This window comes from Trematomus bernacchii, unplaced genomic scaffold, assembly GCF_902827165.1.
Source record: "Trematomus bernacchii unplaced genomic scaffold, fTreBer1.1, whole genome shotgun sequence".
NCBI classification, from domain to species: Eukaryota; Metazoa; Chordata; class Actinopteri; order Perciformes; family Nototheniidae; genus Trematomus; species Trematomus bernacchii.
In genome coordinates this window covers 1822235-1847321 of record NW_022987409.1, presented here as the reverse complement: position 1 = coordinate 1847321, position 25087 = coordinate 1822235, and the positions used below count along the sequence as shown (strand labels likewise).

At 39.7% G+C, this 25087-nt stretch overlaps 2 protein-coding genes across 2 annotated transcripts in view; both read right to left on the bottom strand.

Annotated features, from left to right (window-relative positions):
- The window catches only part of ccdc88b (coiled-coil domain containing 88B), a 43689-nt gene extending 29613 nt beyond the window's left edge, over positions 1-14076 (bottom strand). The window contains exons 1-9 of the mRNA XM_034137154.1: positions 13860-14076; positions 12383-12531; positions 11121-11229; positions 5371-5440; positions 5129-5187; positions 3540-3623; positions 2530-2670; positions 1277-1422; positions 762-843 (exon numbers count right to left, since the gene is read on the bottom strand). Coding sequence (XP_033993045.1) covers positions 762-843; positions 1277-1422; positions 2530-2670; positions 3540-3623; positions 5129-5187; positions 5371-5440; positions 11121-11229; positions 12383-12531; positions 13860-13919 — 900 coding nt within the window. The 5' untranslated portion in view covers positions 13920-14076. The remainder of the gene's footprint in view (positions 1-761; positions 844-1276; positions 1423-2529; positions 2671-3539; positions 3624-5128; positions 5188-5370; positions 5441-11120; positions 11230-12382; positions 12532-13859) is intronic.
- A 1889-nt stretch (positions 14077-15965) lies between these two features.
- Positions 15966-20174, bottom strand: rom1b (retinal outer segment membrane protein 1b). The gene is made up of 5 exons (XM_034136353.1): positions 20025-20174; positions 18679-18921; positions 17970-18157; positions 17227-17473; positions 15966-16217 (listed from the first exon to the last, which is right to left on the bottom strand). The coding sequence occupies exons 1-5, from the start codon at positions 20172-20174 to the stop codon at positions 15966-15968; spliced, it is 1080 nt and encodes a 359-aa protein (XP_033992244.1).
- Positions 20175-25087: the final 4913 nt, after the last annotated feature.

Sequence of the window (25087 nt, the reverse complement as noted above, 5' to 3'; positions counted from 1 at the left end):
GGACAGTATAAACTGTCAAGTTCAGCGGGTAAAGAAAAACTAACCACAATGCTATTCTGGATACAAATGAAGCTCAGCGTAAATTCAACCAGGAAGACCTTCTTTACTCATTTATTCACTATTTCCATGTTACTACTCTCTCTCCTCTCAATAAGTGATCGGGGGCGTCACTCCCCAGCTTAACCAATCACTTCGCTCTATTCTCACAAGCCTATCATAGCGCTCCGCTAAACCTTTTAAATCTGCTCTCCCCTCTGACAGCTGTCATTTCAGGTGAATCGGCGCAACCCTCCTCCACCCCTTCTTTCACCTCCTGTCCCTCTGAATCCAGGGTCAAGCCAAGCCACTCCCCTTCAGACCGAACCCAACTATCCATTCACCACCACCAGTGTCTAGACCCCGGGGGATTTCATCGGATCGGTTCTACCTTCCCGAATGATACTCCTGCACAACGGGGCCTAATCGCCAAAACTCCATTACATTCATTCGTGTATTCCTGGCAATAAATATGTATTCTTACATCAAAACCATCTCTCCTGATTGAATTGTAGATGGCTGCTGTGTGTGTGGTCTAATTGCTGATGAATACATACATGACCTAAGAGGAATCCACTCATTGGCTATTAAAAGCCTCCTGTGTTTCGTGCTGTTGGCTGAACCATAATTTGTTTGCTCTTTTGCAAAGTCATTGTGTGTATCCAAAGCAAGAAGAATAACTAAATCAGAACACCAGGTTTCAGTTTCCACCAGGCTGTGTTTACCTCTTTCTGAAGTTTCATGAGCTGTTCCTCCATGGTTTGAATCTCCATGTTGTAATCCAATATCTGATCACCTTTATCTTCCCTAAAGAATAAGTTAAACAAAGCATCAAAATGCAATTACAACATTTTTAAAAACAGTATTTTGCAGATTACTTTTTTCCGTGTTACATTGGTTTATTAAATAAAAAAAGGGATTAGAGGAGATTATGTATCCTAGAAATACAAGGAATGTATTTGTAGGCATTTTAATTGGCCAACAGTGACCTTTGTGATTTAGTAAAAGCAGTGAGTACCTGATTTTTCCTCAAACGTTGCTGAGAAACAACGTATTTTTGTGTGACAAAATCATTTGCACATTTTTCATGTGACCTTTATTCTAACTTTAATAAAGGTTATCTTGAGTTATTTTAATCATGCACACACATACACACTCACTCACAGACACACTCACACACAAACACACTCACTCACAGACACACTCACACACAAACACACCCACTCACAGACACACTCACAGTAGTTGTTTAAGACGCCGAAGTTTGGCCTTGCTGTCTGCCAGCTGGAGCACCAGACCTTGGGGTGGCTCCTCGCTGCGACCACCCAGGGGCGCCGTGGTCGAGTCAGACTGGACCTCACGCTCCCGACACAGCTCTGCCATCCTCTGGGAGAGGGGATAAAATAAAGATTTGGAGAGAAAATGAGACATGCGAGATAAAATATGGGAGAATTACAGCAACTAAGAAGAGATTAGAAAAGGGAATTAACAAGTGTTGAATATTCAAAATGTGTTTGATAATGAGAAATAATGTCTGTTCATTTTGTACTGATTGTACGTACAGTGTCATTATCGTGTTTATACACCTCTTGGGTTTTAAACAATTTATTCTATAAAATGAGTTTTAAATGATTTTCTTTTTCGCTTCCGTTTTATTTGGTAACAATACTAAAATGAATGTTTCATCAGGGCTTATTGGAGTCAGTGGAAATGATTGGATCAAAATGTAATATCTTATGATTCTCTGATCTCATATTGAGATCACATTGATTAGTAATTAGTTCATACAAACAGAGACCACAAAGATATTTGTATTTCTGCATTCAAATTATTCTCATGTTTTGTGAGTTTGATTCTATCCTACAGTCTGCTCCCCTGAGATACCATTTCTTCCCTTTTTTGCCAACAGGCAGAATTACAGCAACTGTGGGTGGTAAATAATTGCTTCAATCTGAATAAGAGCTCTGAGCAGCAAAATAAACAAAATAATGATCATATATGTGAAACAATAAGGCCCTGATGAAACAATCTACTTAACTATGCATGTTCCCTGTTTTATTGTATTACATCATCATGAGTATGTACTCCTATGGATAGGTACGTGTGTGTGGGTCTGTAGATGTGTGTATACATGGTTATATCTAGTTATATACAGTTAGCTTAGCGTAACACATCATTGAAAACTGCACGCAGAAACTGCTAGCCTGGATCTGTTCAATGGTTTGAAACAATTTAAAAGCTAGTTTTAAAACATGTTTTTACAGGACGTTATGTGCCAAGAAACAGTTTAAGTTGCTAGTATGCTGATTTTGTTACCATTGGACAGAGCCTACTCTTATTCCCAGAGTGTATGCTAAGCTAATCTAACTGGCTGCTGGCTGTAGCTTTATATTTACAGAAGAGACAAAATGTGGGATTTCTAGCTCATCAAGAAATAGAAGAAGCACATTCTCAAAAATGTCAGATGTATTTGTTATATGTGTGTATGTATACCTCCAGGTGTGTGTCTCTTTGTGCCAGCAGGCTTTGGATTTGTTTGGCCATGGAGCTGAACACCAGCTGTAAATCTGCACCTTCAAACTCCACCAGCTCCTCCCACCTCAGCGGCAGCACCATGCGAGGATCCTGAGTCACCTGCAGCAAGGACAGTTTCTCAGGTCACATGATAAGATCAATATGCGCCTGGGGAATCTTACATAAAATGACAGATCTGGGGACAAACAATCCAGGCAGCATGAATATCTATGTGAATACCAAGCAAAGAAAGAAAAAAAACTATTCTCACATTTCTCTGGGAATGTGTCTGCTAGGGAACCGTGTCCAAAAATGCCTGACTAATGCATGCAACACTAATGATTATGTAGACACGTTCGAAATGTCCCCGGGTGGAAGGCATATGAACAGCAAGTAGGGGGTGCATGCATCCACACAGGAAGAGCACCTCTCACTTCTGTGATTTATGAGGCCAAGAAACCTGGCACAAAAGAGCTGGTGGGCAACATGCTGTTACTGTAATTCAGACCCGCTGTTATTCAACATGCTGTTTTTGTAATGCCGGCAATAATTCACAGGGGATATTTAAAAAAAAATACAATTTGGCAATCAGGACATATTGGAGAGGACAGCGGAGAATCACATGAAAAGATAAAAGAGAGAGGATGATTTGACCGAGGTAGAGGTGGAGAGGTGAACACGAGGGGTGGAGGATCCATCCAACGGTGGCAGCAAGGGGCACCCAGAGGTCCTTTAAAAGGCTGCCAGCAGAATAACAAGCAGCTCATTTTCACACTTACTGAAGCGCCAGGAGAAGGTATAATAGATTCTCTCTCTCTGCCCAGAGGCCAGACAGAGAAGAAATTCTTTGCCAAATCATATTTCTGAAAGAAAATCCTCTTAGCAGTGTCTCCTCTGGATAATATGTCCACATATGACGGTCAGTCACTGAATGTGTGTCATATTTCCGGGGATGCTTGATTTGATAAATGTTTTGCACTTCAACGTACCTGCTGGATACAGCTGGCAATGGCTGCCTGCGTCACAATGTCTAGAGACTGGATCTGCTGGATGAACGTCTCCTTCTCCTCACACTGCAGACACACAGGGAGGAAATTAAATTAGGGGTGGGTATGTGTGTGTGTGTGTGTGTGTGTGTGTGTGTGTGTGTGTGTGTGTGTGTGTGTGTGTGTGTGTGTGTGTGTGTGTGTGTGTGTGTGTGTGTGTGTGTGTGTTAGATAAAAACACTGGGTATCTGTAAAATACACTATCCACCGTATAATCTAGAGTCATTTGACGATGTATTGATTGACAGAAATGTATTCTGAAACTATTTTGATAATTGTTCAAATCCAAAAAGTCAAAGTAAACCTTTTTGTCAATCATCTGTTTGTGAGAAACAGACAGGGAGATCGAAATGTTGTTTCTCACAATCCCGAGGAGTAGAAATAAAAATACATAAAGAAAATATGTACAGTAGTGCAAATGACTGTCCATCATTTATTCACTTTGTTAATAATACAAATATAGTTTCTGCTCTTACTCTGTAATAATGTGCTGCTTTCAGCTGTTTTATATCACTCATTTAATGTTTGATTGGTAAATAACTGGGCCTCCGGTCCTGCTGCTTGCAGCTTTTTGGAGAATCAGTCATCCAAACAACTTCACTCTCGATACTGCGCTTCTTTGGGTTCTTAGCAATACATCTGCCATGTGTGAAGTCGATCACATGAAGTGCTGTTCAGAAATCCAATGATAGACATACAGGCAGTGAGTCCGGCCTTTTTAGTTCGATTGTGAACTGACTATCTTTGGGTTTTTGGTCATAAGAAACAACAACAAAACGTACTTGTAAGATTGAATAATTTAAAAAAGCGGTATTTTCATCTTTTATTATATATATATATATATATAGTACGCAGGTTTTGCTATTAAGATAAGATAAGATAAGATAAGATAAGATAGTACTTTATTGATCCCAAATTGGGAAATTGTTTTTGTTACAGCAGCATAATAGACAAGGCATTTTACAATAAAACAAAACTACAAAATAAACAAGAATAGAAAGAAAAATAAAATAAAATAGAAAATATACATGCAGATATTATATATACAAAAATATATATATATATTCAAAATATATGACATATGGAATATGGAATATGGAGTATTAAATATTGAACAGATTATGTATGAATTACATGTACTTTTAGACAGATAGTATGAGAATTATAATGTATTTTCTTAACTTGTACAAAATACAAGTATGACAATTATCACAATTTGTATTCTTTAAAACAAATAGTTTTTCCATTACAATAAATTGAAACACAATATCAAAGGAATTATCCTGTCATGTATTGTGTTGGTTAAGTAGAAAACTGGACCAGAAGATCTGGGGATCGCCTCAGTCATTGGGATTCATTAGGGGATTCATGGGGACCAAAGATAATCCATCCAATCATTATTTCACTCATCAAAGGGATCAAAAGACAGAAAGACCTTTTACATTTAGTACAAACTACTGGCTGTCCGTGGTTTCATTAGGTGACATTATCGACCTTGGGAAAGCGTGATGGTCATGTGAGTGTGTGGTCACCTGCACAGCACAGCCTAGTAAGAGCAGCAGCAGTCGCCTCAGCTCCTCCACGGCTGCCTCTGAGGACACGGAAACAAGTGTCATCATCATCATTATCACCATCATCCCTGCACCCCACCACCACCCTCCCTATCATTATCACCTTAATGTGTTTCGCAGATAGCAGAGATATGGACTCGTATAAAAAGTATAATTACTTTCTTGCTGCTGAGAGACATGGCACTGATAGGATCATCTTGTACCTGTTAGGGGGTCCTGCCCCAGAATGGCGACGTTTGGGAGAGGCATCAGTATCAACTGCTGCAGGTCTTCCTGAACAACAGAATAAATGCGAAGAGTTACGTAAGTGTTTTTACCTTAAGTGACCAGCTGGCCCGTCCTGTCTGTCTACCCACAGCGAGGCTTGATAAACAACAACAGAAACATTTCCACCAGCCTCCTGCAGTTTGTGGTGTAAACAAAGAGCTGATATCTGATAAGATTAACTTTTAATTCACACTTCCCCACAACGAGTCATTGCACAAATTAGGATTATATATTTCAGTGTAGCTCACTCAAAGTATTCACTTGATGCAATAGCAAGATTGTTATTCTTGCAACACAATCAACAAACCCCTGACATGTTCTCTATGTCTTGTGGTTAAAGGATATGCATAATATGGGTAATGTGACAGCACTGCAGGCACGGCATACTAACAATGTACAGAGTCACGAGTAGACGTCATGCACAACCCAGCAACAAACCAAATAAGCTTGAACAAACAAAAACCTACTGGAACCTGACAAGAATATAATCATGACTTTTTTGTTGGCTGATTTTGGCTTGTCAAACATGAATCAGTACTTGTCTGTTTGCTGACAGGTTACAAGGAATTGCATTATATAAAAGCTGATTGTATTATTAAATGTGTTTGTCCAACAGAGAATTTGTTTTTCAGCACTAAAGTGTCCAGCTCAGAATATATTTGGGTCACAATAATTCAATTTACTACTCTTTTTCCTCCACAACAATTGTTTATGGCCCTGAATAATAAACCTCATACCCAGTCACTGAATGCTTTCTCTTTCTGCTATTGATTTTTACTGAGATTGTGTTTTTTATGGTTTCACCTGTCGGCTTTAATATAATTTATTTGATATAGTTATGTTTGAACTAATTTTATTTCTGGCAACATCGCTAATTAAATAAGAACTCATTATTTTTCATTCAAGTGCAATTATTAGTAATATGAAACTCCAATCTACCAAAATGTTTGTAATGAGCTCCAATTTATAATACCTGCCTTGGGTCCAAACTGCCAAACAGGAAATGAGAGCTTCCGATGTGTTTTAGAGTGAGGGAGCTCAGACTGTACCATGTTGAGTAGAGAGGGAGTTTTTTCATTACAACTAGTCACCTTTAAGTACCCTAAGTGAGTCATTGTCTGTTGTATATGTTGGTACAATTATAATTAATATTCTTCACTTGTTTTCACCAGCTTAGGTTTGTCTGTAGCTTCCTGGTTGAAAGTAATGGGGAGAAACTTTATACGATTTCTACTGTAATTGTTTTTCTAGTGCTCTTTTCAAAATTGAACGTCTTTTTTTCATTTTTGCAAAGGTTTTTTTTTTAATCAACCTCTGCTTTTGATATTTAAACAGTTTGTTACAGTCCCCTAGACACTGTCTCATCTCTCCTGTGGGTTAGTGTTCAATACAGAAAAAACATTTCGATCTCCTAAAGTCATTAAAATTCCAAAATCCCCTCAAGTGAAAAGTCATACGATCTCTTGAAACTTCCTGTTTTTACTGTCCTGAGCTAGCAAGCTTTTATAATGTGTTGAAGAGTAAATGGGAGATTCAGGACAAGCAGGAAGTCCGCCAACACTGTGGTCAGCGTGTTTCATCGAGTTGTATTTCCTGCTTAAAGATCTTGGACAAATCCCCTGGCAGATTCTAAATGACGTTTAGTCCAGCTGGATGGCAGACGGCTCAGACTTCCCCTGTCCAGAAACCTGGCTATTCTGGCAGCAAAAACAAGTATTTGTCATGTGGACCTGCGGTGAGTTGCTCCTCCTCCTACATAACCTCATAACGCAACACCATAATAGCTCATCATGAGGATGAATTTCGCAAATAGAATTTCAGTCAATTCATCTGCCTGATACTTTATGACTTTACTAACTTGGTGTTCTGAACAACTTCCCTGTTAATTAAAAATGTTTCTGTCAAAGAGCCACAGACTTTAGATGCTTCCTACATGCTGCCAAAGCTTCTCCCTTCATAGTGGCTTTGTATTTGTTTGCAGTAATATTTGTTACTCTTAAATTCACTACAAAATCCTGTTTACATCCTCCTGCGACGCATCAGTGCAAAATCACCAGAAGCAGGTCACAGTTACAGCTCTCTCTGCTGCTTACTGTAACATATAAAGTGTACAGTGAGAAAGGCCGTGTACAAAGAGCCCAGCACTGCCTTCAGCAACATTGTGTGTGAGGTTGGCATCAGAAGCATGTGCAGCCAACCTGAAGTTTGTGCTCCTTCAGGGTATGTAGAGTATGAGCCACTGCGGCTCTGTGTTGGTCATCGTGCAGCTCATGGTTCATAATGCCAAGCAGACTTCTGCAGGGATTAGCCAGAGTAAGAATTATAGAGAAGCTTGTTGTTGTTGTTGGCGGCATGCTAACGTCATCGCATCATAAAGCCAAAACACATACATCACCATTTGGTACCAAAATACCCCCTGCTCAAGAAATAGATGAATACTATGGGTAATACATGGTGCAATTATCCCTGCTGTGATATGAATTCCAGGTTAAGTACTTTATATATTTTTCATAATTATAGCCCTCTGTGATTGTACCTCTGAAAATAATATAATGTTGCATAAAGAAGTCCTGAAATTTCATCAAGCTGCTGGCTGCAGTGCTGAAGAGAATTAAAGTCCATCTGCAACATTAGATTATCCAAATTCAATCTTTCTATCATAATAATAATAATAATTCCACTTTATGTTGTTTCGATTGGCGCTCGTTTTCGATCCACCCTCAGACAGTTTTGGTTTTCAAAGCTTCTGTTGGCTTTCCCGATTTTTACTTTGCCTTTTTTTACACATGCAAACCAGATTCCATCTGCTGACTATTTTATGTAAATTCAAACATCATTTGTTGATGTTTAGGAGCCTTCAAAATACCCCAGTGTATTAAGGACATAGATATTTAAATAAAAAGGTCAATACATTGAAGGCAAGAGACATTAACAATTAAGATTAACAGAAAGATGAAAACTAAGTGTCTCCATTCAGAGGCATAACAAAGGCTGCTCAATGGAATACAATCTAGAGCAAAACACAATAGAATATATAAAAAAAACAATCCAACTAAAAGAATAGAACAAATACATCAGAAACATTGAATCAAACCTACAGAAAGGACTAAAACAAGCAGAATGGAGTACAGACACAGTGCTTTTAAGAGACACTTAAGTACAGATAAACGTCTGTATATATCTGTATATGCTGTGAACGTGCTCTGCCTTCACGCCTGTATCATCTCCACAAACAGCTCACTATCTGTGGTATTATATATTATATTAGAGATTCAGCTGAGGTCAAAGCAGAGAAAATGAGGTCCTGCAAGGATGCAGACTGTTGCTGTGGCTAACACTCAACAAACTCACACACACAAAAGCGCACACACAAGCACACACAAGCACACACAAGCCCACTTAAACACGTACACAGAACATTCAAGTTAAAGGAAGGCAGCGAGAAGTAAAACCATGAGGATGTGGAACTAAACATCCACAGCAACAGAGGAAACTATTCTGAGTGCTCCAGGTGAAAGTCTAGTGTTGATATGAGCTACCCAATTATCGCCAGTCTTTTGCTGCTCTGATCTTTCAAGGGACATTAGTAATTCACTGAGAATTAAGAAGTGAAACCTTGTAGACCCGTGTTCTTATGTTGTGTGACAAGCTGGGCTGCGCATGTTCAGTCCACCTGATGAGCGCTTGGGGAGGTTTTTTTCTTTTGCTGAGAAAAGGAATCATCCTCCGGGGAAAGAAATGTGTCATTTCCCCCATGGCCACAGGCGCCTAAAACGCACATTATGAAATGCGAGATACTTATGTTTTATATTTATTCACTTTCCTTCCTCAACCCCCTCACAACTGCAGCTAAAAATGTAAGCTTGCCACTCTTCCACCTTTTCCTCACCCTGTTTGCCTGATAATAAGCAGGGACATGTCTGCTGAGAAATGTTCAGTGTTTCATCTTTTTTTTGTGCAAATGCTTTATCACCACGTGCATACACTTCAATCTTTCTACAATATCCTCAAGCGAAACATTCACGTGCTAAGACTGATAGTTGAGCTTCATCTTGTCCTCTTGTTTTTAGTACCTTACAGCAAGACAACTGCTTCCCCAGCCCTCCTGCATCACCCTCTCTCCCTCGCCATTTGGTCTGGCCCCGAGTTATGTTTTAGCAGGATACTTTTTCGTACAAGACTTTTCTATTTATAATGAGCTGTGAGTCATTTCAGTCTATCCAAAAAAGTCCTTACACCAGTGTTTTTAAGTTGAAAATGCTAGAGAAAGTCAATAGGGCAATTAAATACTTTTTTTAAAATACATATCAGATGTGTCTCAATCAAGGACCGGATAATTTCCAAATTATCGAGTCTGTGCCTCAGGTTTGCCTCAGTATCACCTCTCTGTGTGACGACTTGCTTCACTGCTGAGATAATAATGAGAGCTTTTCACAAGGTATAAAAATATCCAATTAGGCTTTGTGAAGGTTTTACTCACACAAAAATGTAAATCTGGGACTCCAAGAAGTTGCTTTTACACTGGGTTTTAAATGGACAAAATAAACAATATATCATGTATTAATTGTGAGCTTTAATGGTCCTGGTGGATGGATTTTCTTATCAAGGCTAAATGTTTACCCTGTATCCAGCCTTTGTGCTAAGCCATAAGCTAATTGACTGCTGGATGTAGCTTCATAACTTAAACACAGATGAGAGAGTAATATCAATATTCTCATCGAACTGTTGCAAGAACGCGAATATGCATATTTTGAAAGGAATTACTCAACGGACAATTTAAATTCAAAAGGAAAATAATTGAAGGTAAAGGTCCCGGACATTTACTAGCATGTAAGATAGCAATGTTTTCAAGCTAATTTATGAAAGCTGTGAGAAATGAGGGATACAAATGGAAAAGTTTAAAATTTGACAAATGGCTAGATTTTTGGATTAGAACACATTCATTTAAAATCTGTCAACTGCACTTAATTTGAGAGAGTTTTATTATGATTTCTTGATGTACAATGTGTTGCCTTCTTAAAAAAACATTAGTAGATTGTTTGTCAACTTTGACAGGTGGTCTTTGTTAGCAAATGCTCACAAGCATACAGAAGTGTTTCTGTCTACCAACGAATAAAAGTGCAATATACAATCTTCCTCTGTTATTGCAGTTGCATGCTTTATTTTGTTTACCAGCTAGTTGCTAACATTGTCTGCCATTTACTGCTGGGCAGGTAGCGTATAAATGGGTTTATCACAAGCTTTCCTGCTGAAAATAGCTGCCTGCTACACCTGGAAATGGGTTGATGAGAGCAGTGAGGGTGAACCAAACGAGTAAAACAGGCTATAAAAACAAAACAATTAGCTAAAAGACATAAAAAATGTCTTGAGTGCTGAGGTGAACTGCAAAGTTGGATGACAATTCTCGATAGGTTAATCACTGAAATGAAAATAAATCATTTATAAAAAAAAGTGTTAAAACCTCTTACAAAATCTAGCTCAGTAATAGAAAAAACAGTTCAAGTGCGTAATTGGACTGAAAGTGCATTAAACATTCAAAGGGTTTCTTCCTTTTGAGAGTGGAAATATTTAACACTCTTGAAAAAACTTCACATCTTGTGTTTATTTTCAGATCACTCCTCTTTTTGCTCCTGATTATCGAATGTAGCACCTTGATCTCACCCTTTCCCCTGTGACCCTGCCCTACCTGGTAGAAGGCTCTGATGTGTCGATTTAAAATAGAAAAGTTCTGGACCCTCAGCATGTGATCTTCTCTCTCGCTGCCGTACAGCCGCTCCACCTTGGGGTTTGGGTCTCTGAGACAAACACAGAAATACACAACAGCGTATTTAGTGGAGCTCGATCAAACAGCCCAGCACAACGTCTCTTCAGATGAGAAATCCTCATGCAACGGCGCATTTAAACAGAGTGAATACCATTTTAATGAGCCAGAGAAGCAGGCTGTGAAACTCCACATGCAATTATTTGTTGAAATAACGTAGCTTGGGACAGGCCAAATTAATCAGCTGTTCGGCAAATACAGATAAAGATATTTTCTGCTGAAAGAGAAAGAACCTCCATTCATGATTAGCCTGAAATGTGTGGCAAATATTAATTGGTCCTAGTTTTATGGCATCCTTTCACACAGGTTGCAGAACAGTGCAAGGTTAGAAAATATTAATGTAACATCAAATGTTATGCAAGTAGAGAATACAGCTAAGAGTCTACAGCTGTCTGCTTTGTGAGCCTGTAATAAGCTAAAGGTCAATGCTAGCATGCTAACAACAACAACATACTGATGTTTAGAATGTTTGCCATGTTCTTCATCTTAGTTTAGCATGCTTACATTTGCTAGTGAGCAATAAACACAAACCACTGTACTTTGTTTTTGCACGTATTTGCTCATAAAACAAATTAAACAAGTTTTAATTGAAACGTTGATATGATAATGTGTCTATAAGGTTCTATGCCAAATCCATCCAGAACATACATTTTATTGTCATGATGGCACCAGATGAAAACCAATGCATCACCAAACTCATAGGACTCATTCTCTAAGGAACATGATAATACACATCTGTGCAACGTTTCATGGCAATCCATCCAATAGTTGTTGAGTTGTCAACATCCCTATTAAAAAGCAAGTGAAATTAGTTATTTTTAATGTTGTTATATAGTTTTCCCGATATTGGATTTGTGTTTAATTGAAAATGTATTTGAGGGCCCATTTCTACATTTTGTAACTAAAAATAAAAACCCTTTTTTGTTTTTTCTCTTTAAGGATACTCGAGAATATGAATATTTTCAGTTTTTCTCTTCATGTTCCACAAATAGCTGAAAATGAACACTTCAGATGATTTTATTTGTATTATCTCAGAACAGTTCAAATGGGCCTTTTATTTTTATTATTGACAGGGAAATATCCTCCAATGCAAAGCAATTAAACAAGAAAATCCTATTCAATCTTACATGACCCTCATGATCTCATTGAGGAAAATCCCATTGGTCAGCCTCATGTAACGATCCCGGGCACTCTGAGAACTTGAGTTTACTTCCATGTACTGGCTGTAGAGCGGGATGCCATCCTCCGTCTCCACCATCTTCTCAAACAACTGAACCTGGGAAAGACAGAGATAAATGATTATTTCTGATTGTGTGTATGTGTGTGCGGAGAAAACTGTGGTCTGTGGAGTGCGTAGCCGGAGGTGGACAAATACAAGAAAGACCGAGTCAGGAGCAGAGAGAAGGTACAGAAAGAGAAAGAGAGAGAGAGAGAGAGAGAGAGAGAGAGAGAGAGAGAGAGAGAGAGAGAGAGAGAGAGAGAGAGAGAGAGAGAGAGAGGGGGGGGGGGGGGGAAGAGGGAAGGAGATGGAGAGATGCAAGCATTTTCAAACAGGAAGCTGCTTGAGTAGGTGCACCTGTCTGGACAGGTGGGATCTGTGCTCTCACACTGGGAAACACTTCACAGTGACAGCCAGCCAAGCAGAACAGCAGCCAAGGTCTCTCTCTCTGCTAAGAAGAGCTGTGCCAATGCAAACTGCAGTATAATGAGGTTTATTCCCACCTGCACCTTCTAAAAACTGCACTGTTGGTAAACAAGAGTTACAAGCTGAAGTAGGTTCAGCTGATAAGGTGAGGCAGAGCAGCTCGAGACCCTGAGCACAGGACAGGGTAAACAGAGCGGCAGGGTAACTTACAGCGGGTGATGCCCTTCAACATATGTGAAGCAGGGTGGAAGCACTCGTGTCAGTGAATGACGGCACAGTGCCCCTGAGCTAAACTAAACCTCTGCCAGCTGCAGGCATCCTGCCTACCTGACCTCTGACCCCCTCTTTGGAGTCTGGCAAAAATAAAGAGAGTATCCCTACAAGGTTCAGCACATTATCACATTATATCCTAAATACTGTTCATTGACCAGAATGTGAAAAACCCCTTGGGCTGATTGGTTCCCCATGTGGAAAGCCCAGCTGGAAATCCAGTCTGTGACAAATGTCCTCTGCTGATTTTTGTGAGTCCATTTCCTCTTGAATACACAGTAGATAACTTTGTTTTATTTTCAAATAAGAAACAGCCCAAGGACACGGAAGTGTCATGGCTTTCGGAGAAAAATAAAAGCTGGTCATTAAGAGGCAAGGGAAGCTGCCAAAAGGAGAAGTAGGCTGTTTGTTTTGCTGTACACAACAGCCAGAAAGCAGTATCCAGGCAATTTTTCTACAGCTATTCAACTCCTACATTTATATTTATTTGGGTGAATAGAACTGGAGAGCAGAGTGCTTTAAAAGATACAATGTTATACATATATTGTGACTTGATGTTTTATTGCATTACTGGTCATTGTCAAAAGCGGATTTCTGAACGGTTTCCACACAATCCTCCCGTTTAATTCTCCTCTCACTGCCTCTTGAAATCATGACCTTTTCTACGTGATAAATGATAAATGACGTACCCATTGCGCCAACGCACTTTCCATGAATTCTTCTATTATCTCCATAATGTTTGATTCCATTGTTGTGTTTCGAGAGCCGTGAAGTACTACAGAGGACAGCTAATTAAAAAAGAACTATCAACAATGAGTATAAAATTGATGAGAGAGAAAGACAATCCATCTTGCGTCAAGTGAAGTAGTTTGACATTTCTGCGGCCCTTCCCCTCCCTCGCTTCTCTTCCTCTCTGACTGTGTGACAGTTTCATTGCAAAACCACACCGGAATTTTCAAAACGCACATGTTGCTTTTTTTTTGACGACATCCTTTCACGCCCTCCACACACCGGCTAACACACAGAGATATATTTAAATACACTATATGACTAAAGCATACAACAACTACTAACCTGCATTGTGTGCAGATAGATACTTTTTGATTTGGACGCTGTGGAGAGTTGGGCCTAATGTCCTGTTGTGCGATTTAAACACCATGACAACAAGCCTTATTGTTTATCCAAGACACAAAACTTGAATGAATGTCATTTATATGTACACACGGCTTAATGGACACTCTGAGAACTAATAATTCCGTGGTTTTCAGGTGAAAATGACTAAGGCTTTGAATTAGTCATTACCTTAAAGTTGTCAGAGCTGTAGTGTTGCCAATGTCATGTCTACACAAATACAGATTTAAGCACTGTGCAATAGCGAGCTCTGGTGGTCTGAAATAAAAGTTCCTAATTTTTAAAAATGGTGCATTACATCATTATTTCCATAACAATATCTCTGGGGGGAAGTGTAACCAAGCAGCCCTACTTTTATTTAGATGCAGCACATCCTGTACCGCGAACACTATTTTAGGAAATGATCTATTTTTCTGCAGCAAAGTATATGTCATTTTGCAAAGAGTTATTTTAGCTGTGTTGTGATATCTAACCAGGTAGTTTATAGATGTATATCATGTTTGTGGTATGTGTACGTACAATAGAAGTTATCTTTTACTTAATTACTGGGAATCTTAAATTAGTATGAACTGACTTTGAAAACATGTTTGTGTATTCACTGAATTATTGATTTTTATTTTTGTACTATGCTTTTTGTAATCATCTACAAAAAAACAGTAGGTAACCTTGTATCTCTCATTTTGCTTCTGGAATATTTATAATATCATAATTAAAGTTATATTTCTGAAAGACATGACCAAGCCTGAAGCCATACTTTCATCCTGACTTCTTAATCTGCTAGTTATGAATAAAACATTCAGAGACCTTACTCTGTGATATGATTTTATTTAAGAAGAATGAGCAAACATTGGATGGCAATGGCAGACCACAATGATTACTAATTTGCTAATAAAAAGCATTTAAAAACTGTTTTGCTTTATAAAATGTCTTCCAACATGTTGTATCAGTGTGTCGTTCCTGTCCCTGTATGACAGTGTGTTCATGTGTGCTGCTGGGTGTCCAGATATCGCTTGTGCAGCAGTTCTTGGATTAACCACACCGGGATTATCAGATTGATGAGCTGCCAGAATAGACAAGATGACAGCTTATAGTGCACCACACTCACTAACGCATATACACACAAACACACTTACACACACTTAATCCAACTCTCCTTGCTGAACTCAGATAACCCATACTCAGGGGAATTCACTTTCGCACAAAAGGAAGCCGAAACAAAGCAGTAGAAAACTTCTACCTTTGATATATAATTCATGTGCCATTTTAACAGGTTCCTAATCCTTTCATTGCAGTTAAGTAGTTAGCAGTCGAAACTTGTTAGATATATCTGTGAACTCTACATCCACTTAAACTGATTGCATCCTCTTCTAGGTACAATTTAAAGAACTACACATCTCCTGAACAGATTATTCATTGGCTACACATTCATGAGTCCTGCGGTGGAGATGTTCGTTTCTGTGCAGCGCCTGATAACACTCTCTTTTTGTTGTCTTTGTTTGGCCTTGTTTGAGGGAGTTGCTACTGCTGCAATGTTGGTGTGTAAATCAAGCCTAATGTGTCAAAACCCCACAGGTGTTGTAACCACCATCTGCCAACTCACACATCCAAGAAACCTCAAACACATCCCTTCCTCCTCAGCTCATATTTAAAAACAAAAATCCCCTCTAACTGGCAGGAGTTGGGGACGCTTCCTTCTCCGCTTTCTCTAAGTCTGCATCCTCAGATGACCCTTCGGGGGCGATGGGGTCAACCAGCCAAAACTGTAGCAAGATGAGAGCTTTGACTTTGAGGTCCTCCATGGTTTCCTTAACACCTTTCTCCAGGAGGAAACCATCACTCTCGCCCTCTGGGTCCTCCAGAGCCATGATTCCTTCCACCGCAGTCTGCAGGTACCGCATGCCCAGAAGCACTGACATCTGGAGAGAAAGAAACAATAAAAAAAAAAGTAATTTGCCCCCTAATGAAATGGTCAAATGGTTTTATAGTATCACATAAACTGAGGTCCTTAGAACCAACATGGTCATTTCAATTTCTGTTTGGCTGCATGATTGCCAGCATAATGATGATATAGTGTAAACTTGAATCTGTATTAAACAATATTCAAACTTTTATTGAATAATGAATTAGTCTGACCTATTTGGCAGGGAAAAATGGGGTCTTTTAAATTGTTCTCATTTCAAATGTATATTATATTACAGGGCTGATAATCCATTCACGTTTTAAGGTTAAATGTTAATGCTAAATCAAGAGTACTCTATCTTGTAAAAAGTGAAACATATGGTCCAACAAGCCTTCCCTACTCACACTCATACAATACCTTAAACAAAGTTGGTTCACATTCCCAAAGCTTTGACAGTAAACACTTCTGTGGAATAACTAAAGCAAAAATAAATATGATGTCTTGTACAACATACTAAGTGTTAGCTCATTCTTCTTCTTCCCTCTTTGTTTGATCTCAGGGCTACATGTTTCAAATAAGTTTTAGTTTTGTTCTTGGAAATCATTATCAGACATTATCTACAGCTCAGGTTGAGGCCTCATTAGCGAGGTTGTGTGTAATGATGCAAACCATGTTGTCCTGTTCCAACCCGAGGCCCTGTTTGTTATTTAAAGAGAATGTGCCGTCAATACTGTCACCTGGCAAAGAACATGTTTGATTAGAAAACAGAAATCAATGTGTCAGTGAGGTCTGTGTGTGTGTGTGTGTGTGTGTGTGTGTGTGTGTGTGTGTGTGTGTGTGTGTGTGTGTGTGTGGTTGCGTGCGTGCGTGCGTGCGTGCGTGCGTGCGTGTGTGTGTGTGTGTGTGTGTGTGTGTGTGTGTGTGTGTGTGTGAGCAAACATTAACATCACAGTCCTGTGTCTTGCATAAAATTATCTGTCTCAATTTTTCGAAGAATAAATTAGGTGCATCATCACGTTTCCCACCTGTATCAGGATGACTGACAGCACAACTGGACCGGTTGAGTTCATCAGCTCCATGTAGTAGTCGGTCAGAGCCTGCCTGCAGCCACGGCTGTACAGGTTGAGTTCTTCGGATTGGTACTCGTAGTTGAAGTGGGCGTTGTTGTCCGTCAGGGTGTAGCGCAGGCAGGGGCGAGGGGAGGAGGGGTTACAGCAGCTGAACGGAACGCCATCCAACAGGTAACGGCCGTCCACGTTACTCCGGATACGACTGAAGACAGAGGAGGGAGGCACAGTGAGGAAACAGATTAGAAAACAACATAAATACGAGAAGAGGAATACATGAAGAAAGATAGGCCTGACTTTCAGCTCAATGCACACTTCACATTAGGGAAGAATGAGCAGTGCAGGTGTCATCATGCCATAACCTTTCTGTTGACTCATTCCTTTTCACTTACTTCATCTTTGACCAACCTTTCTCTGCTTGCTTCATGGCAAACCTTTTCATCCATTTATGTCGTTCTCCTCAAAAGTAAAGGCCAGTTCTATTTTTAATGCACTCTTCCTCTACCTGCACACCATTTTCTTTGTCCCCCATCCCCTCTGTAACAGAATGTTTGACCTTTTGGATGTGAAGTCTACTAATCCTTCATTCCTCTAAATGTATTATTTCTTTCAGGTTTATCACTCATCCTTCAAGTTGGTTTTTCTTTCATCCTCTTGCCTCCCTGCATCTCATAACGTTCTGCTCCCTGTGATTCACTCACTCCTTGACGTCCTTGGAGGTGAAGTTCAGGTATCTGCTGCTGACCCACTGAACTTCAAACCAGTCCTTAAAGTTGTTGTTTCCACAACAGCGAAACTCCATCTGCAGACGATCAATGGTTTCTTTCTGGTAACAACGGCCCGGCACGTCTGTGTCCTTGTAGAAGCGAATGCCATTCCTCAGGCCCACCTGACAGTGGAGAGATTGTATAGAGAAAAAAGAGCGAGCTTTCTCTGAGATGTTTTTTATGCCACTGTATTTCAGACATGCTGTTTTCTTTTCTATACACTTATGATATGTTCAGTCAAATATGAAACCTAGTACTACTACTATTTAAATAATTAATTGACAACCTCCAAAGATTTTAAACCTCATTTTGAGTTGATGGATCAATGCAAGAGTGATCGCTTTTGCATTCACCATTATACAATATGGTTAATGTTTTCTCAAATATTGATACATTTTGTTTGTAAGATTTTGTTTCCTTTTCTTTTATTATCTACATCTTTCTTTTAAATTATTATCTGCCTTTATTGCTCAGTTTGCATGAATGTGAGAAAACCTTTTTTCTGCAGCTGAAACTCTTTAATCTGTATCTTTCAGCCACATCAGCTGAGGTTGAAACCAGTTGTGGGACTTTCCAACAAGTGCATGCTGACACCCACTCTCCCCATTGACCTGTCCCCCTCCATTCATTCCTAGTGACCCACCTTCAGGGACTCCTCCAGGCGTCCCTGCACGGCGAAGCTGAGCGCCACGACAGAGATCAGCAGACAACAGAGCACTGCAGCTACAGCAAACCAACCCAGCAGGAGAACTTTCCAACGAGGGAAGCGGGTTGCATCTAATGAGTCTTGACACACACAACTGGCAACCCAGTTGGTGCCGATGGAGGCCAGGCCCACTATCATGAGGATGTTGGGCACCACGTGGATCTCTGTGTTGTCCATCACCTCAAGAAAGAAGAGCAGTTTGAGATAATTACATACAAGAGCAGCAGCCAACTGCAGGTCACTTTTTCATTTCCTCCACACACTTTAGCAGGTAATAATCCTGCATTCAATTAGCCTTATCTATTCTGAAAAAATGACCTTGGCACCCAAGAGATTCAATTAGGTGCTGATATACTGGATCGAAGGCTACTATGGCAATATGATGACAAATTTTGATTAATTACCCTGGCTACAGCAAAAGTCAATTATAGACGGAGTTTATCATTGGCTGAGCTTTTAGGGGCCTGTCAGCGATAAAGCACCTTTGCCCCATTGTTGTTTTTAAATTACGATTCAATTACTCAGGCCAATACTGACACTATTCAACACAATCAGTATGTAACATCTATCCAGCAATATGTGAGTTACAGATGAAAACTATGTGATTTTGCATGCAGAATACTCTACACACAATCTGTCTAAATGTTATATTTGTCTTACATAAAAATAGTTAAGCTCTTGTGAATCATTCTGTAAGATTCTTTCTGACATTATTGCTCTCATCTAAGACAGGTCGACAATAACTCAATAACATTTGCTACACAACTAACTGGTTATGGAAGAGGTCAACAACTATCTGAATGTATGTGTGTTCATTGCCTGCGGGTTTCCTTTGCAACCTACAGGATGTCAATGCAGGCAACCTATCCAAATCAATTTGGTCAATCTAGCCCGATGACTAACAGGTCGAAGGCATGACCTTCACCTGCGGGTGACATTAACTAACTTCAATACACATTGAGCTCATTTTCATAACAGCTTTTTAACACCCAACGTGCTCACAACTTAACATGCATGAGTGTGCATGAGTGTCACTGTTTGAATGTTTACACAAGTAGTGTGTGTGTTTGTATTGTGGATTAAACTCTAGAGCTAAGTTTAAATAAAAGTCACTGATAAGCGGCAGCACAGCAGACTCAGTAAACAACAAAAAGGTCTGAAAATATAAACATATGTTTGTATAACTTTGAATAAATTCATGCTATAGTTTTTAAACTTGGCTTTCTTGTTTTTAAGTTGACATTGGATTATTTGTGTGGATATGAGTATATTGCCCTCTCTACCTCGTCTCTGCGTAGAAGCTCCATCTTAAGATAAACACCCAGACAAAAGATGATGGCCCCCCATATCACCGCCGTCCAGGACAGCAGCCACAGACCCTGGGCCAAATGCACCCGCCGCTGTTGGGTGAACTTTATCTTCAACAGCACCATAGCTCACTACCATGCAATAATCAACACAAAGACAGGAGAGAAAAGTAGGGAGTTCCTGCAATGATGGTCAAAAGATGAGTATCATACAGAAGAGGCCAGCTGCATGAAGAGTCAAATCAAACAGCGGAGGTAGTTTTCTATGTTGAAGAAACACAGCGGTCAATGCAGGTCTGTCTTCGTTATTTGGTGAGTTATTATAAGGTTGAGCTCATCTTAGTTGTTCCTGGATTAGCAGGTAAATCCCTATAATGGTAAAGGGCACAATCAACCTTGGAAGATAATCCAAAAGTTTTTCTTCGGATGCTGAAATTGTCCCAAAAGATGATATATAATCAAAATCAGGTCAACTAAAACATAGAAAAAGGGATATAATTGTCAAATAATGAAAGATAGAATGAGTTATTCCTTTTTCCAGAGATGAAAAATGTTCCTGCGTAGCTTTCACATTGCTGAGTTTCCCCTTCAAGCTGATTTCTTCTTCTTGACTTGATGTTGCTTTTGATGGCGCCCCTCAAGGACCCCCTAAACCGCTGTTCCCATGACTGGAGGACACAGAAACTGACCAAAGTTGAGAGTTTGGAGCCATAATCCCCCTAACGGAGTCTCTTGAATCCTATTAAAGTCCAGGGGCCAATAGGAAAACAGGTCAGTGTCTGATCAGCAAACTTGTCCTGATAGACACAAAGTATGGGAGGGACTGTTGTTACCTGAAGCCCTTCAGCACAAGCTGGACTCTATGGATGCCTCAGGGACAGAATGGATATTATAGCTGAGGCTAAATGGAGGAAATATAATGAAATCTGGGAGTGTGGGAAAATGAGAAATCAAATCTAATTCACTGTGAGCATTACTGAATGTTTTGTATTGTGTAATGAGGTAAATGTATGCAGTAAGAACATAGAGGGATTCATTCAAACGGGCCCAAAAGTCCCAGGTTTGACATCAAACACTGGAAAATGTTCAGTGTGGGAAGAAGTAAGATAATTTACCTAAAGGGATAGTGCACCATCAAATCATGAACACATATCTTTCTTCCTGTAGTGTTATTTATCAATCTAGATTGTTTTGGTGTGAATTGCAGTGTTGGAATTATTGGTCAGAGATGTCTGCCTTCCCTCTGATATGAACAAACAAGATGTTACTCGGTTTGTGGTACTCAGAGGCAAACATATACATTTTAATCCACAGACTGTGTTGTGAGCAGTTTCATGTATTCTCCTATTAACACCCAACTGAATATAACTTGATGACTAAATTACGAGAAAGCTCACATATACATGTGATATATATATATGATTCATTTATTGACTGAAAATAACTGAATATTGATATGCTGTCAGGGATTTTGTGGAGGATGTTAGCAGAGGCTCGTTCATGTAAAGTTTAAGTAAGACCATTTAGAGGAGACCTGCATGTGATTAGATGCATGTGAGTGCAATAGAGAGGGAGGATGGTGGAGCTGGATCAATAGGATTAAGCTGTTATTAAAAAGTATTTATGACAGCCTGAGTCACAGCTAGTCAGGATGAAGCCAGTTTTGTATTCCCAACTATAACAACCAAACACGGAAACTATGTATATTAACTATGAAATATTACTCCTATGATGTATGACAAGAACAAGAGAACAAGAAATGATGAAGAAAGAACAGACGTCTGTAGTCTGACTTAATGTATTAATTTAAGATTAGGCATTTTTATTGGTAGAACAGCCATAAGGATACATAGAAATAATACAGTGGTGTAGACTATATCTATAACTGTATAATACATAGGGTTACATTTACACTGATGAGGGATAGGGCCTCTATAAATAAAAATAACACCAAAGTGTTGCAGCTGCACTTTTTCACTTTTGTTCTGCCCACTAGATCAGCTTTAAACATCTAACCCATATGAATGCACTAATTAAGGGCGTATACATTTATGTATCATATATACAAATTCAAAAAAAGATTTAGACATTTTATACTAATTTAAATTGTCACATAAATCAGTAAATAATGTTATACAATTATCTTCATATCAGCTCACCTGCATTTTGTATCTGACCTCTACATGCGTTACTTATCACTGCCTACAAAAGTTATTTATTAAGAAATATCCAGTATATCTCCCTGGTTGAACAATTATTGCTTAAAATACAAATTACACTTTTTTATAATGGTACAACAGGCTTTTTTAAAGAATGGCTATAGACTATGTATATTTTGATACTCAACAGTGACACCGAAGACAACATTTGATCTTCTTTGTTCAATTAAGGGAAATTAGAGGACAAGAGAATATGGGAGTACACAGTAAATACATTATTTAAAAAATAATTTAAATGGAAGTATATTCATAAAGCATACTTTGAAAAAGTTTCTCATTAGTGTATTTATCTACTCTACTACTGCACGTTCACATATTTTAACTACATTTTAGCATTTAAAGTAGTCAGTTGTTTTTCACTGTGAACTACACGTTTTTTTTTTCTTAATATAGACAATTTTTTTGCATCCAATAATGTTGTACTTCAAATGTTGGCAACTCTTATGCTTCAGCATCGTGCAAAGACTTTCCTTATTATTCCTCTGGTTTATAAAACCCATCAAAGTATACCTAAAACGTACATTATATACAAGCCAAAAATAACAGATTTTGGGGTCTTAATAAAAATACATCTAATAACAATGACTTACATATTTCAATGCAATAACACAATCATATACATTGGTCCTGCCCTGTTGTTGGAAGGCATTTTCATTCTGCCACTTTGTCTCTTTGTTCCCCTCCTCCCGCCTCCTTATGGGGCTGCAGCTGCTGCAGGAAGTCATCCAGGATCTGCTGGGCTGACACGGCGGTCACATCCACAACGTCCTGCTCCAAACGCGTTACCTTTACCCCTGCCTTCCCAGCCCAGCTGTCCCCACCCACATGGGCCGGCTGGAGGTTGGGAGGGGTGTCAGTGTGGTTGGTGCCCAAAGCAAGCTGCTGTTGGCTATGGGGATATTGAGGCTGTGGCCTGGCAGCATAACTGGCAGCCATTTTCTTATAGATAGCAGTGCTGATGTCAGCTACAGAGAAAGGTGGGCTGTGCCTGGACTCGTGCTGAGCAGAAACACTGCTTTCAGTTCCTGTTGTTGCCCCCCCCTGTTTAAATGGTATGAAGGCTGTGACCCTCTTCGGAGCTGCCTCTGATTTCGTCAACCAATCATTGACTGCTTCCTCCACTTTAGGCGTGTGTGATTGGCCACCTGCCTGCAGGGAGGCGACAGGTTGGCTGATCGGAGCAGAAGTGGCCAGGAGCTTCTGTATGGCATCGGCTGAACCAAAGTGCTTCTCCAATAAGTCCTTTATCAAGCACGGCACCTGAGAAACACAAACACAACTCTGTCAGAACTGAGTCCATGCAAAAAACTAAGTATAACACTTTGTAAATCTGTGAGAGTTTTATATAAAGGTTTCCTAATCTCTGCCTCATTGGTTTTGAAACGAGTGTTTCACCAATGGAGACATTCAGATGTGTTACTTACATGAGTAGATTTTCTTGCACACATTAGACTAGTGTTTATGAATGTAAGGCCCTCTCTAGACTTCCCCTGCCCTGTTTGTGTTTTTAGCACCACATGCATGTTAACCATGTGTACGCGCTTAACTAATATACTAACATTTTGAGGTACTTGTTGTACATAACTTTTCAGTCTAGAATTTCTATTCCATCAATGAAGAGGATCATGAGCAAAACTGTGATCAGGACATCTCAACTTTTTACTGAACTCTTTGAATTTTCAATGAGATATGTTAATTCTCTGCAGGTCAGAACAGCATAGAATAGAGTCTCTATTTCCGGGACCCCATGACCCCCTATGGGACCCTATTTTTTTTTGCATGGGCTGATCAAGCCAATTTATGCATGTAGTAAAAAGTTGTGGTGTTAACATGTGTCCAGTAGGCGGCACTGTGCTCACATTGATGTTCTCCAGGGCTGCGATGGTCCTGTGGGCATCCTCTAACTCTGAGCTCAGCTGTGACACTTGGGTCTGCAGGTACTTCCTCTCACTGGTCAGGCTCTCCGACTGCACACACACCAGGGCATTGAGTCAGGTTTACACAAAAGTATCTGTTCATTGTCAGTGCAGTGAAATAGGTACAAGATCAGATACGCTTTTATCGTTTTCCCCCAATCTTGTTTTCATGCAAGTGTTCTCACCGCTATATGCAGGTGTTCCCCCAGCAGGTTGTTGGCCTGCTTGGTCCCAGTGTGGGTATCTAAAAGGCTGCAAGACGAATAGAAAGAAAAAGAAAGGCAACCATTAAAAATACCTATTTTCAGTATTATTAATACACTCACCACTTTATCACCAGGTCATTTAAAGTATTTTACTAGTATGTCACACCTTCAGCTGTAGCAAAATGTGGCCGCAGATTACATTTGGATATCACTTTCTCATTTTACATTAACTTGCTTTCCATCCCTGACTCGGCCTACGTTGTGGACTGACTCCTTCAACATTTGCCAGTCTCTGTTCTGTTTTACTGTGTAGAGCAAGTCAGTCAACCACTTGTTGTTTTTTAACTGCGCAACATATGTAAACTGACTTGACTCTTATTTGAAGCTAGAGACAGTTGTTTTTCAGGCCAAGTGGCCACCACAGGTTCTTCTGCAAACAAGCAGCAGCTGACACCAAACTGGATCTCAGTGTGAGGGGACCATTCACTCCAGCTGCTCCGGTCTACTGAGGAATGTGTGGTGTGTGCATGTTGCGCCGCAGTGGCAGTTTGGTGATAGATACAGGCTTGACAGGGCTCGGGTAGCAACAAGACTCTCACTGGTGAGTGCGAAGGGACATGACATATGCCCAGAGTCCCACTGTCTCTGTGGGCTGTGGAAAAGATGTCACTGCAGAACCACAACACTTGCTGATATGC